Source organism: Ostrea edulis, chromosome 3, assembly GCF_947568905.1.
Source record: "Ostrea edulis chromosome 3, xbOstEdul1.1, whole genome shotgun sequence".
NCBI lineage: Eukaryota > Metazoa > Mollusca > Bivalvia > Ostreida > Ostreidae > Ostrea > Ostrea edulis.
The window spans coordinates 88,581,032-88,598,156 of record NC_079166.1 but is presented as its reverse complement, the minus strand read 5'-3'; the positions used below and the strand labels follow the sequence as shown (position 1 = coordinate 88,598,156).

General features: G+C 37.4%; 1 protein-coding gene across 1 annotated transcript; it reads right to left on the bottom strand.

Annotated features, from left to right (window-relative positions):
* Positions 1 to 6,182: 6,182 nt before the first annotated feature.
* Positions 6,183 to 17,068, bottom strand: LOC125673681 (GPI mannosyltransferase 4-like). Its single transcript, XM_056159335.1, has 3 exons — positions 16,924 to 17,068; positions 10,004 to 10,143; positions 6,183 to 8,509 (listed from the first exon to the last, which is right to left on the bottom strand). The coding sequence occupies exons 2-3, from the start codon at positions 10,137 to 10,139 to the stop codon at positions 6,903 to 6,905; spliced, it is 1,743 nt and encodes a 580-aa protein (XP_056015310.1). The 5' UTR covers positions 10,140 to 10,143; positions 16,924 to 17,068; the 3' UTR covers positions 6,183 to 6,902.
* Positions 17,069 to 17,125: the final 57 nt, after the last annotated feature.

The following is a 17,125-nucleotide window of genomic DNA, read 5'->3' as shown; positions in this document are numbered from 1 at the left end:
CAGCGACCATTGCAGACCAATATAATGAATGTCATTGTTCGAAGTCTACCACGAATGAGTCTTACATAAGCTTGTTCTCACACATTAAGCTGGTTCTGACAAAGCAGATTAGCTTGTTCTCATACAGTACTAGATAAGCTTGTTCTCACATAGTACTAGATAAGCTTGTTCTCTCACAGTACTAGATAAGCTTGTTCTCACACAGTACTAGATAAGTTTGTTCTCATACAGAACTAGAGAAGCTTGTTCTCACACAGTACTAGATAAGCTTGTTCTCACACAGTACTAGATAAGTTTGTTCTCACACAGAACTAGATAAGCTTGTTCTCACACAGAACTAGATAAACTTGTTCTCACACAGTACTACATAAGCTTGTTCTCACGGTACTAGATAAGCTTGTTCTCACACAGAACTAGATAAGCTTGTTCTCACACAGTACTAGATAAGCTTGTTCTCACACAGAACTAGATAAGCTTGTTATCACACACAACTAGATAAACTTGTTCTCACACAGCACTACATAAGCTTGTTCTCACGGTACTAGATAAGCTTGTTCTCACACAGAACTAGATAAGCTTGTTCTCACACAGAACTAGATAAGCTTGTTCTCACACAGAACTAGATAAGTTTGTTTTCACACAGTACTAGATAAGCTTGTTCTCATACATTACTAGATAAGCTTGTTCTCACACAGTACTAGATAAGCTTGTTCTCACACAATGCTATATAAGCTTGTTCTCACACAGAACTAGATACATTTTTCCTTACACAGCACTTTATAAGCTTGTTCTCAACAGTACTAGATAAGCTTGTTTTCACACAGAACTAGATACGCTTGTTCTCACACAGTACTAGATAAGCTTGTTCTCACACAGAACTAGATAAGCTTGTTATCACACACAACTAGATAAACTTGTTCTCACACAGCACTACATAAGCTTGTTCTCACGGTACTAGATAAGCTTGTTCTCACACAGAACTAGATAAGCTTGTTCTCACACAGAACTAGATAAGCTTGTTCTCACACAGAACTAGATAAGTTTGTTTTCACACAGTACTAGATAAGCTTGTTCTCATACATTACTAGATAAGCTTGTTCTCACACAGTACTAGATAAGCTTGTTCTCACACAATGCTATATAAGCTTGTTCTCACACAGAACTAGATACATTTTTCCTTACACAGCACTTTATAAGCTTGTTCTCAACAGTACTAGATAAGCTTGTTTTCACACAGAACTAGATAAGCTTGTTCTCACACAGAACTAGATACGCTTGTTCTCACACAGTACTAGATAAGCTTGTTCTCACACAGAACTAGATAAGCTTGTTATCACACACAACTAGATAAACTTGTTCTCGCACAGCACTACATAAGCTTGTTCTCACGGTACTAGATAAGCTTGTTCTCACACAGTACTAGATAAGCTTGTCCTCACACAGTACTAGATAAGCTTGTTCTCACACAGTACTAGATAAGCTTGTTCTCACACAATGCTATATAAGCTTGTTCTCACACAGAACTAGATACATTTTTCCTTACACAGCACTTTATAAGCTTGTTCTCAACAGTACTAGATAAGCTTGTTTTCACACAGAACTAGATAAGCTTGTTCTCACACAGAACTAGATACGCTTGTTCTCACACAGTACTAGATAAGCTTGTTCTCACACAGAACTAGATAAGCTTGTTATCACACACAACTAGATAAACTTGTTCTCGCACAGCACTACATAAGCTTGTTCTCACGGTACTAGATAAGCTTGTTCTCACACAGTACTAGATAAGCTTGTCCTCACACAGTACTAGATAAGCTTGTTCTCACACAGTACTAGATAAGCTTGTTCTCACACAGTACTAGATAAGCTTGTTCTCACACAGAACTAGATAAGCTTGTTCTCACACAGAACTAGATACGCTTGTTCTCACACAGTACTAGATAAGCTTGTTCTCACACAGTACTAGATAAGCTTGTTCTCACACAGTACTAGATAAGCTTGTTCTCACACAGTACTAGATAAACTTGTTCTCACACAGCACTACATAAGCTTGTTCTCACACAGTACTAGATAAGCTTGTTCTCACACAGAACTAGATACGCTTGTTCTCACACAGTACTAGATAAGCTTGTTCTCACACAGTACTAGATAAGCTTGTTCTCACACAGTACTAGATAAGCTTGTTCTCACACAGTACTAGATAAGCTTGTTATCACACAGAACTAGATAAGCTTGTTCTCACACAGAACTAGATAAGCTTGTTATCACACAGCACTAGATAAGCTTGTTCTCACACAGTACTAGATAAGCTTGTTATCACACAGCACTAGATAAGCTTGTTATCACACAGTACTAGATAAGCTTGTTCTCACACAGTACTAGATAAGTTTGTTCTCACACAGTACTAGATAAGCTTGTTCTCACACAGAACTAGATAAGCTTGTCCTCACACAGCACTAGATAAGCTTGTTCTCACACAGTACTAAATAAGCTTGTTCTCACACAGTACTAGATAAGCTTGTTCTCACACAGCACTAGATAAGCTTGTTCTCACACAGTACTAGATAAGCTTGTTATCACACAGAACTAGATAAGCTTGTTCTCACACAGTACTAGATACGCTTGTTTTCACACAGTACTAGATAAGCTTGTTATCACACAGTACTAGATAAGCTTGTTCTCACACAGTACTAGATAAGCTTGTTATCACACAGTACTAGATACGCTTGTTTTCACACAGTACTAGATACGCTTGTTTTCACACAGTACTAGATACGCTTGTTTTCACACAGAACTAGATAAGCTTGTTATCACACAGAACTACATAAGCTTGTTATCACACAGTACTAGATAAGCTTGTTCTCACACAGTACTAGATAAGCTTGTTATCACACAGTACTAGATACGCTTGTTTTCACACAGTACTAGATACGCTTGTTCTCACACAGTACTAGATAAGCTTGTTATCACACAGTACTAGATACGCTTGTTATCACATAGTACTAGATAAGCTTGTTATCACACAGTACTAGATAAGCTTGTTCTCACACAGAACTAGATAAGCTTGTTATCACACAGCACTAGATAAGCTTGTTCTCACACAGTACTAGATAAGCTTGTTCTCACACAGTACTAGATAAGCTTGTTCTCACACAGAACTAGATAAGCTTGTTCTCACACAGTACTAGATAAGCTTGTTATCACACAGTACTAGATAAGTTTGTTATCACACACTACTAGATAAGCTTGTTTTCACACAGAACTAGATACGCTTGTTCTCACACAGTACTAGATAAGCTTGTTCTCACACAGAACTAGATAAGCTTGTTATCACACACAACTAGATAAACTTGTTCTCACACAGCACTACATAAGCTTGTTCTCACGGTACTAGATAAGCTTGTTCTCACACAGAACTAGATAAGCTTGTTCTCACACAGAACTAGATAAGCTTGTTCTCACACAGAACTAGATAAGTTTGTTTTCACACAGTACTAGATAAGCTTGTTCTCATACATTACTAGATAAGCTTGTTCTCACACAGTACTAGATAAGCTTGTTCTCACACAATGCTATATAAGCTTGTTCTCACACAGAACTAGATACATTTTTCCTTACACAGCACTTTATAAGCTTGTTCTCAACAGTACTAGATAAGCTTGTTTTCACACAGAACTAGATAAGCTTGTTCTCACACAGAACTAGATACGCTTGTTCTCACACAGTACTAGATAAGCTTGTTCTCACACAGAACTAGATAAGCTTGTTATCACACACAACTAGATAAACTTGTTCTCGCACAGCACTACATAAGCTTGTTCTCACGGTACTAGATAAGCTTGTTCTCACACAGTACTAGATAAGCTTGTCCTCACACAGTACTAGATAAGCTTGTTATCACACAGTACTAGATAAGCTTGTTCTCACACAGTACTAGATAAGCTTGTTCTCACACAGAACTAGATAAGCTTGTTCTCACACAGAACTAGATAAGCTTGTTCTCACACAGAACTAGATACGCTTGTTCTCACACAGTACTAGATAAGCTTGTTCTCACACAGTACTAGATAAACTTGTTCTCACACAGCACTACATAAGCTTGTTCTCACGGTACTAGATAAGCTAGTTCTCACACAGAACTAGATACGCTTGTTCTCACACAGTACTAGATAAGCTTGTTCTCACACAGTACTAGATAAGCTTGTTCTCACACAGTACTAGATAAGCTTGTTCTCACACAGTACTAGATAAGCTTGTTATCACACAGAACTAGATAAGCTTGTTCTCACACAGAACTAGATAAGCTTGTTATCACACAGCACTAGATAAGCTTGTTATCACACAGTACTAGATAAGCTTGTTATCACACAGCACTAGATAAGCTTGTTATCACACAGTACTAGATAAGCTTGTTCTCACACAGTACTAGATAAGTTTGTTCTCACACAGTACTAGATAAGCTTGTTCTCACACAGAACTAGATAAGCTTGTCCTCACACAGAACTAGATAAGCTTGTTCTCACACAGTACTAAATAAGCTTGTTCTCACACAGTACTAGATAAGCTTGTTCTCACACAGCACTAGATAAGCTTGTTCTCACACAGTACTAGATAAGCTTGTTATCACACAGAACTAGATAAGCTTGTTCTCACACAGTACTAGATACGCTTGTTTTCACACAGTACTAGATAAGCTTGTTATCACACAGTACTAGATAAGCTTGTTCTCACACAGTACTAGATAAGCTTGTTATCACACAGTACTAGATACGCTTGTTTTCACACAGTACTAGATACGCTTGTTTTCACACAGTACTAGATACGCTTGTTTTCACACAGAACTAGATAAGCTTGTTATCACACAGAACTACATAAGCTTGTTATCACACAGTACTAGATAAGCTTGTTCTCACACAGTACTAGATAAGCTTGTTATCACACAGTACTAGATACGCTTGTTTTCACACAGTACTAGATACGCTTGTTCTCACACAGTACTAGATAAGCTTGTTATCACACAGTACTAGATACGCTTGTTATCACATAGTACTAGATAAGCTTGTTATCACACAGTACTAGATAAGCTTGTTCTCACACAGAACTAGATAAGCTTGTTATCACACAGCACTAGATAAGCTTGTTCTCACACAGTACTAGATAAGCTTGTTCTCACACAGTACTAGATAAGCTTGTTCTCACACAGAACTAGATAAGCTTGTTCTCACACAGTACTAGATAAGCTTGTTATCACACAGTACTAGATAAGTTTGTTATCACACACTACTAGATAAGCTTGTTATCACACAGTACTAGATAAGCTTGTTCTCATACAGAACTAGATAAGCTTGTCCTCACACAGAACTAGATAAGCTTGTTCTCACACAGAACTAGATAAGCTTGTTCTCACAGTACTAGATAAGCTTGTTCTCACACAGAACTAGATAAGCTTGTTCTCACACATACATGTAGATAAGTATATCCTTCCTTTAATGCTATATCCTTACATCTTATCGGAATTGATTCCCATCCATTGACAATGTAATCAATATTAATCCTCATCTCCATTTTGCTCCATGTTATAACAGGTCCATAGTACCCCTTGCTTGTCATAATAAGCGATTAAATGGGGTGGTCCTTCGAATGAGATTGCAAAAACAGAGTTTACGTGTCACAGCAGGTGTGGCATGATAAAGATCCCTTCCTGCTCAAAGGCTGTAAGCGCTGAGCATAGGCCTAAATTTTGCAGCCCTTCACCTGCAATGGTGACATCTCCATGAGTGAAAAATTCTCAAGAGAGATGTTCAACAATATTCAACCAATCAATCATCTCCATATCTCAAAACATTTCTATGGAGGGAAAAGGATCAATCTCCATTATTTTTTTCAAGTGCATGGTGTTACCAACATTTAACAACCAAAAGTATATTTTTAAAGAAATGAGCAATTATATGAAACATGTCTATCTTAACAATCTTGGGGTGTCCCCCTCCCCCACTTGTATACTGTATACTATATATATCACAATTATGAAGAGATCTCGGCCCGCCATTTACTCTGTTCAATCTTTTTTTTTTTTTTGGCCACAACAAAATATCACCCTATTACATACCGTACTAATGAAAAATAATAAATCCTATAAATGCACTGTATAGCAAAACTGAAACTCATTCAAAAATACAAAATTAAGTTCTTGTCCATTTTATTACAAACTGTCCGTTCAGGTAATACAATACATGTACATGCATAATATGCCAAGCGCTCCAAATCTCAACATCTCTTCACAGTGATAATTTCTGGAATTCCCTCTCCAGTGATTGTGAAGTTTTTACACACAAGAAGACCACATCTCATGCTGATCTGCAATATTTGCATATCATTTCTTATCTTTATTTTCTTGAGCTGACATGCGATATTTATATACCATTTCTCGATCTGACCTGCGATATTTATATATCATTTCTCAATCTGACCTGGGATATCTATATATCATTTCTCGAGCCAACCAGCGATATTTGTATATCATTTCTGATCTTTATTTTTGCCTTAAGCTCATACCAAATTCATTTCGAGTCCTACATCTTTTAAAACTTATCTTTGATAAGTGTTAAAGCAAAAAGACGCCGAGATTCATGTCACTGAGGGTAAACAAAACAGCAACCCTCACTAGGAAAATAAACGTACAATAAATCAAACAAATCCAATAAAACACAATGGAATCCTGATAATTGATTAATTAGTATTGATAATTGATTAATTAGTACTGATAATTGATTAATTAGTACTGCAGTAATACACTTGTTATCATAATAATCTCCACAGCAGCATGGATTTCTCTTTGCGTGATATAAACATGTATATAACCAAATACAAGGCTCCAAACCCATTGTTCGAAATACACAGAGTTAATTCTTTAATTTGACGAGATAAAGTGACAACATATCAGGAAGTTTTGTTGACGCTGATTTGAAACTTTGCCAGAGTTCCCGCACGACCTCTAGCGGAGGAGGGTCCTCCACAGACAAGTGGAGCGGAAATATTTTTGTAACATCAAAACTGATGTTCTGTTGCACAAAGTCCTCCATGAGAGTTCCTGGAAGAGCTACATAACTACTGCCGAGCTGCTGTCTTTTTATGCTGTCGGTGAGATTCTGCATTGGAGATCCCTGAAGATCTATGATCTGTTTTAAGGATGAGTTGCTTAGCAACAAAGATCTTGGTGGCATGTATGTATGGTAGAAGAAAAAGTGATCCTGATGACTGAAAACTGCATCTGGACCATGTGAGTGTTTTTCTACATAGGACAAAAGGGGGACAACTCCCCCCTGATGTACAAATCCATAAAACAAGATGGTGGACAAATTAAATATACACCACAGAGATACGCATGTTTGTTTGTATCGGACATCTTGTAAACACAAGGCACACAGCAGAATTACCAGGGGTAGGACTGGCAGTAGAAAACGGGGCTCCTGATGAGAAAACATTGACAGAATCAGGATGGGGGTCAATACAAAACACAGCAGGAGACCACGAAGCGACATGGACCGTCTCAAAAGGAATACAAACAGTTCTCTCAGAAATAACAAGACAAGAGGCCCAAACAAAACCGGCAAGTTGACAAGGAAATGGGTGTAAAGGGGGTGTCGTCCATGTGAGGATAAATTGTCGGGGTCGGAGTTGTATTTCATGAAATTCCAAGGGGTCACCACAAACATCCCGAAAAAATCCTCCCAGCATTCAGCTACATTTTCAGAGGTCACCACGCATTGTCGAAATTTTGATAAAAAGTCAAGAACAGAAGTTCCATGGTAATACCGTGTGTCTACGAGAACGATTAAAATGGACGGAATCAGAGCACCGACACTCATGATGAATACGTACGACACCACACTCCTTCCACCAATCACAACGGCCGTGATAAGCCACACGATAGGACCAAAACTAAAGGCTGCAAAAGTTGGTCGGACAAATAATCCAATGGCCGTAACAACACCAATTAATAAAACAGTTAGTGTGGAGGAATCTTCGATGTGTTCACTCTCTGCACATTTTGAGTGTTTGTTTCGGAACTCCTCTAGAGTTATCCTACGATATTGATCATTCTGCCAAGTCTCAACCTCTTTAGATATTTTCGCTTGAGAACATTGGATACCTTTCACAGTTTTAGACACTAGAATTAAAAATAGAGAAAATACAATAGTCTCCAAGGCATTAGAGAAAGGTCTCGTTAGGTAGATGAGAACGACATACGACGATGCTAAAAGACGCAGAGGAGTCGCACTCTCCAAGCTGAACACACCACAAATACGAGCCATGGCGACATCCACAATCAAACTAAGAAGGCAGACGGTTAATCGTGGCAAAACAACGGCCCAGTAGGCTGTTCTAAACGAGGGTAACACCTTCATCAGATGGAATGGAGCACCCGACTGGAAGTACATGGGTGGAACGGATCGCAGTCCCGCAGAAAATTCCCAGCTCCGCACCACAGAAACATTCAGCACATCGCCTTTACAAAAGAAAAATTATAGAAGTTACAAGTACTTGTAAGAAACCAAATATGTTATGTGTTACATACAATGGGTTTCTAAATTTTAAAACAATTTAAAAGTCCTCGCTTGTCAATTAATGCAATAAGACATGATTCCTCTAACAAGGACAATACTTAATTATCTACTCATAAAATACAATTTAAAAGTCCTCGCTTGTCAATTAATGCAATAAGCCAAGATTCCTCTAACAAGGACAATATTTAATTATCTACTCATAAATACACGCAAAATATAATGATCAATTACTAGTATAGTGAAAGAATGATGTGTAGCCAATACTATAGACGCGAGGCCTAAGGGGGGATCCAACCGAACGCCCCCAGGGAGCAAAGCTCCTTAGAAGCCCTTGGGTTTTAGAGAAAAGGGACTTTGTTCACTTATTTGAAGGGAGTCTAAAATTTAGCACTTTGGCATAATAGTTCTAAGTTTTTGGCGTGGATGATAAAGGGTAAACAGAGATTTCCAGGTTTCAGTGCAGACCTGACCCAGTGGATACTTCACAGACGAAATACGACTCCTACAGAAATAACAACAGCAGTGTGGATACTACAGAAATAACAACAGTAGTGTGGATACTACAGAAATAACAACAGCAGTGTGGATACTACAGAAATAACAACAGCAGTGTGGATACTACAGAAATAACAACAGCAGTGTGGATACTACAGAAATAACAACAGCAGTGTGGATACTACAGAAATAACAACAGTAGTGTGGATACTACAGAAATAACAACAGCAGTGTGGATACTACAGAAATAACAACAGCAGTGTGGATACTACAGAAATAACAACAGCAGTGTGGATACTACAGAAATAACAACAGCAGTGTGGATACTACAGTAATAACAACAGCAGTGTGGATACTACAGAAATAACAACAGCAGTGTGGATACTACAGAAATAACAACAGCAGTGTGGATACTACAGAAATAACAACAGCAGTGTGGATACTACAGAAATAACAACAGCAGTGTGGATACTACAGAAATAACAACAGTAGTGTGGATACTACAGAAATAACAACAGCAGTGTGGATACTTTAATAAATAAACATTCATTCAGAACAGTAGTGTGTTTACATTCATCACTGTATCAAACATGTTACCAAAAGTCATACCGGTCACCATTGACGATGGGACACAATAGAGCCATTGTAGTATTCTACAGCACAAGGAGGTAAGAAAGCAGTCAGATGGCCCTTCAATAGAGCCATTGTAGTATTCTACAGCACAAGGAGGTAAGAAAGCAGTCAGACGGCCCTTCCAAACAAAAGCTGTTTCATTTGGAAACATATTTCAATGTGCATGCTACTGCATTTTTGCGAACATGTTGCTATGGCCCTGATAACAATGACCTCTCATTTACCTACGACAACCTCTTGTTTACCTATGATGACCTCTTGTTTACCTACGACGACCTCTTGTTTACCTGCGATGACCTCTTGTTTACCTGCGATGACTTCTGTGCTTTGGAAAAACTCATCAGGATGGATGTATCCTTGTTGCGGCAGAAAAACCAGACAGAACCGGAGAAAGACCAGAAAAAACCAGATCTTGTTGACCCGCAACCAGTCCATTGACATCATAGTTCTGAAGACAAAAAAATATACATATCAAGAGAATATACAGTAAAACAGTTAAACGATTAGAGCGAACACTTACAGTAAACCACACTTACAGCACACAATTATAATGTATTCATACTTACAGCGAACACGCTTATAATGAATTCATACTTACAGCGAACACGCTTATAATGAATTCATGATTACAGTAAAACACGCTTATAATGTATTCACACTCACAGTAAAACATGCTTACAACGAACACACTTATAATGAATTCAAGCTTACAGCGAACACGCTTATAATGTATTCATACTTACAGCGAACACGCTTATAATGAATTCATGATTACAGTAAAACACGCTTATAATGTATTCACACTCACAGTAAAACATGCTTACAACGAACACACTTATAATGAATTCACGCTTACAGCGAACACGCTTATAATGTATTCATACTTACAGCGAACACGCTTATAATGAATTCATGATTACAGTAAAACACGCTTATAATGTATTCACACTCAGAGTAAAACATGCTTACAGCGAACACACTTATAATGAATTCACGCTTCCAGCGAACACGCTTATAATGAATTCATGATTACAGTAAAACACGCTTATAATGAATTCATGATTACAGTAAAACACGCTTATAATGTATTCACACTCGCAGTAAAACATGCTTACAGTGAACACACTTATAATGAATTCACGTTTACAGTGAACATGCTTATAATGAATTCATGATTACAGTAAAACACGCTTATAATGTATTCACACTCACAGTAAAACATGCTTACAGTAAACACACTTATAATGAATTCACACTTACAGTAAACCACGGTTATAGCGAACACGCTTATAATGTATTCATGATTACAGTAAAACACACTTATAATGTATTCACACTCACAGTAAACCACGGTTATAGCAAACATGCTTATAATGAATTCACACTTACAGTAAAACACGGTTATAATGTATTCACGCTACAGCGATTACGCTTATAATGAATCCATGCTTACAGCGAACACATTTATAATGAATTCACAGTTATAGTGAACACGCTTAAAATGAATTCACACTTACAGTAAAACACGCTTATAATGTATTCACACTCACAGTAAATCACGGTTATAATGTATTCACACTCACAGTAAACCACGGTTATAATGTATTCACACACAGTAAACCACGTTTATAATGTATTCACACTCACAGTAAACCACGGTTATAATGTATTCACGCTACAGCGATCACGCTTATAATGAATCCATGCTTACAGCGAACACATTTATAATGAATTCACGGTTATAGTGAACACGTTTATAATGAATTCACGCTTACAGTAAAACACGCTTATAATGAATTCACACTCACAGTAAACCACGGTTACAGCGAACACCCTTGCAGTAAAACACGGTCACAAAGAACACGCTTATAATGAATTCATGCTTACAGTAAAGTGATTTTCATTCCCTTTAGATTTAAAACATGTTACTGGATATCAGGAATTATGTTCATATGATGAATCAAAATTGTTCATTCCCAGTACTTCACTACAAGTGTGTTTTACTGTACAACTTTGGTAAATGCTATGAATAAATTAATGAAAATCATAAGTTTTTAAACTCGGGGAGGAATTTATATGCAAATATATTACATACTTTAAATACATTTATCACTAAATATATCATCTTGGGTTAGAAAAAAATATTATATACCAATTAACAATATGCAAATGGTCATTTGATGATTTACATGAAGTACTGTGAGGACATTTAAGAAGAAAGGTTGATTGATTGAATGTTTTTATGTCCCGTCGAGAATGTTACACTCATATTGAGATGTCATCAGCTGTCAGTAAAACAAATTTAGACGTATTATATGCTTAGCACTCAGGACAGGGTCGTAGCAGTCAGGCAGGATTCTTTAATGTGTCAACGCCTGCCTCAACACGGGACCTCCATTTTAAAGGTAATATATGAAAGACCTGTGATTCTCACTTCTAAATGCCGAGCATTTGGCAAAGGAGCAATCATTACCTATTTTTTGACACGGCCATGGCACGAGTGGGGCTCGACCTCATGACTTACCTGTTATGAAGCGAACGGAATGTGGCAGTCATACAGGTTAAATTGGTAGGTCAGTTGATAGAGCACCTGAGTACAGATTCACTACAGGCCAACAGGGGGCTCTGATGAGTATACAGATTCACTACAGGCCACCAGGGGGCTCTGATGAGTACAGATTCACTACAGGCCACCAGGGGGTTCTGATGAGTACAGATTCAGGGGGTTCTGAGTTTGAGTCCAGTATGACCCATTGCACCATGTACAATCCCACAATCGGGGGTGCAGAATAGTGACCTTAGGGGGTACGGAATTCGAAGCATGTTTTACTAGACAAGTTGACATATTTAGCTTGGTTACAGCTATAGAGATAAAACTAGTCTTATATTAACATACGACGGAACACAGTGATGTCCCTGCTTACTCGTTTCCCGCCTTGCAGTTTGTGCTAGAAATAGGTGAACACTTCAACAATATTCGACAACCACACATAAGGATGCAAGTTTGATCGATATTTTGGTGAAATTTTTAATTATGCTGCCACTCCACACAATATGACTAATACGCATGGTTTCTGCACACAACTCTGTAGCAGATACTTCCATGATTTCCGAAATTTCACGTCAAATAAACGATGAAAACTTCAATTTTAGTGTGTGCCACTAGGGAATACAGCTTTCAGTGGAGGTAGAGGGCAATGAACCAATCTCTTAAGTTATTGGTTATTAAGGAAATATAGATTATTTCCAAAAATTCACATGGATCACAGCAATGAATTTGTTCAGGCGTTATACCCATGCTTTCTTTTTACGTTCTTTTAAATTACCACACATAAAAGTTTTTTTTATACAAAAACGCTATTTGGTATTAAACACAGTAACCCTTTATCCATAACCTAGTATCAAATATTCCTTCTATACTCTCAGACATGCGAGAGGAAAAACAAAATGCATGGCCTATGTAAAGGCTTTAGTACTCAGGCGACCGTTAAGGCTTGTGGGACTCTTGTCTAAAGAGTAAAGTCTGACGGTCTCCAAAAACAGCGAGTGCACTAGTGTGATTAATATGAGTTCCTCTATTGCAATGTGGAGCTTTAACAATAACACCCCCACCCACCCGTCTTTAGGCCAACATGAAATATATATGTGCTTCCTATTTCACTCCTAAATATATTTAGGTAGGGTTGTTAGGTAAAACTTTTATTTTATTAAAACATTTTATTTGAAATCTTAGTTTTTTATTACGCTTTCAATACAGGTCTATATACATTACAAACACCTTTTACACATTTTGAAGATCAATTACTAGTAGTTTTAATGTAAATCAGAGAAACTCGAATGCAAAAAGAATTTTGTTTCCAATTTCAGGATTTCTATTTTCTTTTATATACATGTATATTATCAATAAATTATTTAGGATCGGCAGCAAAAGGGTAGGTAGGGTCGGGAAATCGGAAACACACATACATTTTATTTTGGCCTCATCAGAAATATGTATTCCATGCAAACGGTGACTGGATTTTGGTGCAAACACTCTACATCTTTTTCAGTTGTATAAAGACGAGTGCCCATTCGCTTTTTGTTGATAGCATATTTTGGTCGTACATGTATTGCCCACTTCAGCCTTTTAAATATTTTGGTGTACGTGTATGTTGTAACTTTCTTTTCGGTAGGTTTAACCAGAGTTTACTTTAAAATTTTCTTCATGACATCACCCTGCAGTTACTAATAAAATCATTATAATTGAACTGACAGTGTAAATTAAATTTCAAGCCTGAATATCACAAACAACAAAGTAAATTTTAATCAGTAAGGTTTGCAACTCCTTGATATTCTTATTTACATACATCAAATATTTTAACATGTAACCACAGTGAAATATATTTTCCGTGACAACGACACAATAAGCGTTGCCCAAAACCAATTTCCCTTTTCTTAGATGACGTTAGTTTTGACACCCAATTTTGGAACATCTTGATGATGAAAGGTGAAGATAACGAACAGTGATCAACCTCACAACTCCTATAAGCCAGTTGGGCAAACACGGACCCCTGGACACACCAGATGTGGGATCAGGTGCTGGGAGGAGTAAGCATCCCCTGTCAACAGGTAACACCCGCCGTGATCAGGTAAACGGAGTTATCTGTAGTCAAAATCAGTGTTACCAAGAACGGTCTAACAATCGGTATGAAACACGTCAGACAGCATTTGACCCCATGATAGGTTGTTTTGACGTAAAAAATAATTCTCAGATCATAAATGTTAATGTACCGACTGCATTTATATACAAGCGACATTTCAAACCAAAGAATGACTACATCGCAAAGATGGTTTGATATTAATCTCAAATCCAAATGACACTTCCTTAAACTCATCACATTCAGATTGGTTCATTGCCCCCTACCTCCACTGAAAGCTGTACCCCTAGTGGCACACACTAAAATTGAAGTTTTCATCGTTTATTTGACGTGAAATTTCGGAAATCATGGAAGTATCTGCTACAGCGTTATGTGCAGAAACCATGCGTATTAGTTATATTATGTGGAGTGGCAAATATCGATCAAATGTAGTTGCCGACACATTGTTGAAGTGTTCACCCATTTCTAACACGAACTGTAAGGTGGGAGACGAGTAAGTGGGGACATCACTGTGTTCCGTCGTATGTTAATACAAGACTAGTTTTATCTCTATAGCTGTAACCAAGCTAAATATGTCAACTTATCTAGTAAAACACGCTTCGAATTCCGTACCCCCTAAGGTCACTATTCTGTACCCCCAATACTTCTCATTACCAGTTCATTAGAGTTATCGCGCTTTGATGACTCTTGTGCGTCATTGGTAAGAAAATGCACAAGTCTCGCGAGCAAGTGCGAGATTACTGGGACATAAACGAAACGTTCATAGCATCCCCCTTTTTCTAAGTTAAAGTACATTGTGTATTTTTAAATAAAATAGCCATTGGTCAAACTGCATTTTAAAAATATTCTACCATTAGTTTATCAAGGATGTTACATGTTTTTTTTAAAACTCTCCTACACCTATTCTAAAAATTCCAAACAACGATGGTCTCTGTCCTAAGTCAATCGATATTCGTAATTTTCAAAATATAGCTTAGATGCAGTTTGGAAACGCATTTGTTGTGTTAATTAGTGTTATAAACGTCTAAAAAAAGGGGGAAAAAAGGCAGTTTGGCAAATATATAACTTAGTCTAAAATATTGGAAAATGAGAGAGAGAGAGAGAGAGAGAGAGAGAGAGAGAGAGAGAGAGAGAAGGGGGTACATGAACGATTACAAAGTCCATGCCATATGAACCTGTCCGAATTGTAGGATAAAATAGAATGTCTTCATAGTCTGACAGAATAATTTTGATAACATATGAATCCCATTAATTACAAGAAAAGTGATTGTGTCGGATGTGCATATTGGTTTTTCCCTTCACAGTTCTTGCGATTGATGCTTTGACAGATTTAGTACCTGCACTCCTTCACATAGTTTAATAAGTTCGTCTGTTTTCTTGTAAGAATAATCAATTCCTAAATTTGCCTTTAGAATTTTAATCAGTGTCGAGGTTTGCAGTCGGTTATATATGTAATATGTATTCGATACCATAATTTATATTACGTATGCCTAAGTAATGTTTACGTATGTTGTCCCGGTATCACGACTTTACGCGCCTTTAATTTGAAGAGTTCCACTAATGGAAATTATAAGTATTGTGGGGTTGTACATTGTGCATATATGTTAAACGGCCCGAATCTGATTTTAGTGCATTGCAATTTAATCGAACCTTTTAATTTCAAACATCAAAGTTTCAAAATGTGAGGCGATCGAAGACAGGAAAAACTAATGCTTTAGATCTTTTCATCACAGGAGTCGGCAATTTTATCAATAAAGTAGAAATATATGAGAAATGGGCATGAATACTACCACCAAGCTTCGCGATAAAATTGCAGACTCCTGTACTTTTCAATCATGTTCTTGTACAATATGTATTTACACATTACAAAAAAATCAGGCACTATTTATCAATAAACAGATGAATCATGAGCATGCTTCATAATTTAGCAGAGCTGATTCACAGATGTTTTTCTCATGAAGAAAAACATTGTCATGTTTAACAGGTTGGGAACACTTCCCCTATAGCGAGATATTCTCGCTAAAACGCGATTATCCCTCTCTAGCGAGAATATATCCCGTACAACCGAGAAAAACACCCGTGGATTACATCTCTTCGTGTTTCACGTGAAAAAAAGAAAAAGTGCTAAAATGTCCGATACTTCTGCAAATATATTAATCAAAACAAAAACACTCACGATGTGTATTGGATTTCAGACTGCTTCCCTCTTACGCAGCAACTTTGATATGCAATTTCATGACTATGTTGTCAATTTCATAGAAACAATTCGCATCATTTTGAGTGTGTGTCGCACTTATTCAGCGTTGCACGGGATTTGCCATTATTTTCAATAAAGACGCCAAAAACACCTGTTTATGGTAATGTTTATTTCTCGCTAAAGAGGGATAATCGCGTTTTAACGAGAATATCTCGCTATAGGGGAAGTGTTCCCAACCTGTTTAACTCACGCCGCGCCGATCTAAGATCACATATACTTTCTCGCGTTTTACAGGAGTAACTCTGCAGGGAAAGAGCTGAACATTAGTTAAGGTCACGCTGCAGAAAGCATGCCTGTCTGACATGAGAAAAACCTTAATTAACTCATTGCTTACACTGTGTTGACTAATTTTACTAAGTTAGTCTAGTAGGTCATTTGTTTGTTATGCCCGTAAATTCCCTACTACACTGCAATCACAATGTTAATCAACTGGTGGCCGTGATTTCCATTCGGATTTCCTCTTGGTGTTGCCTGACCAACTCGTACCTAAGTCAACTTGTACCAAATTGGTCAACTACCCTGTCTGCAAAACTTAT

What these genes read in the sequence shown, in the direction of transcription:
- LOC125673681 (XM_056159335.1), bottom strand. Translation starts at nt 10,139, where the DNA reads ATGATGTCAATGGACTGGTTGCGGGTCAACAAGATCTGGTTTTTTCTG. An exon ending in AAGCACAGAAGTCATCGCAG is followed by an intron (nt 8,510 to 10,003) that starts GTAAACAAGAGG and finishes TCTTTTGTAAAG; the next exon opens with GCGATGTGCTGAATGTTTCT.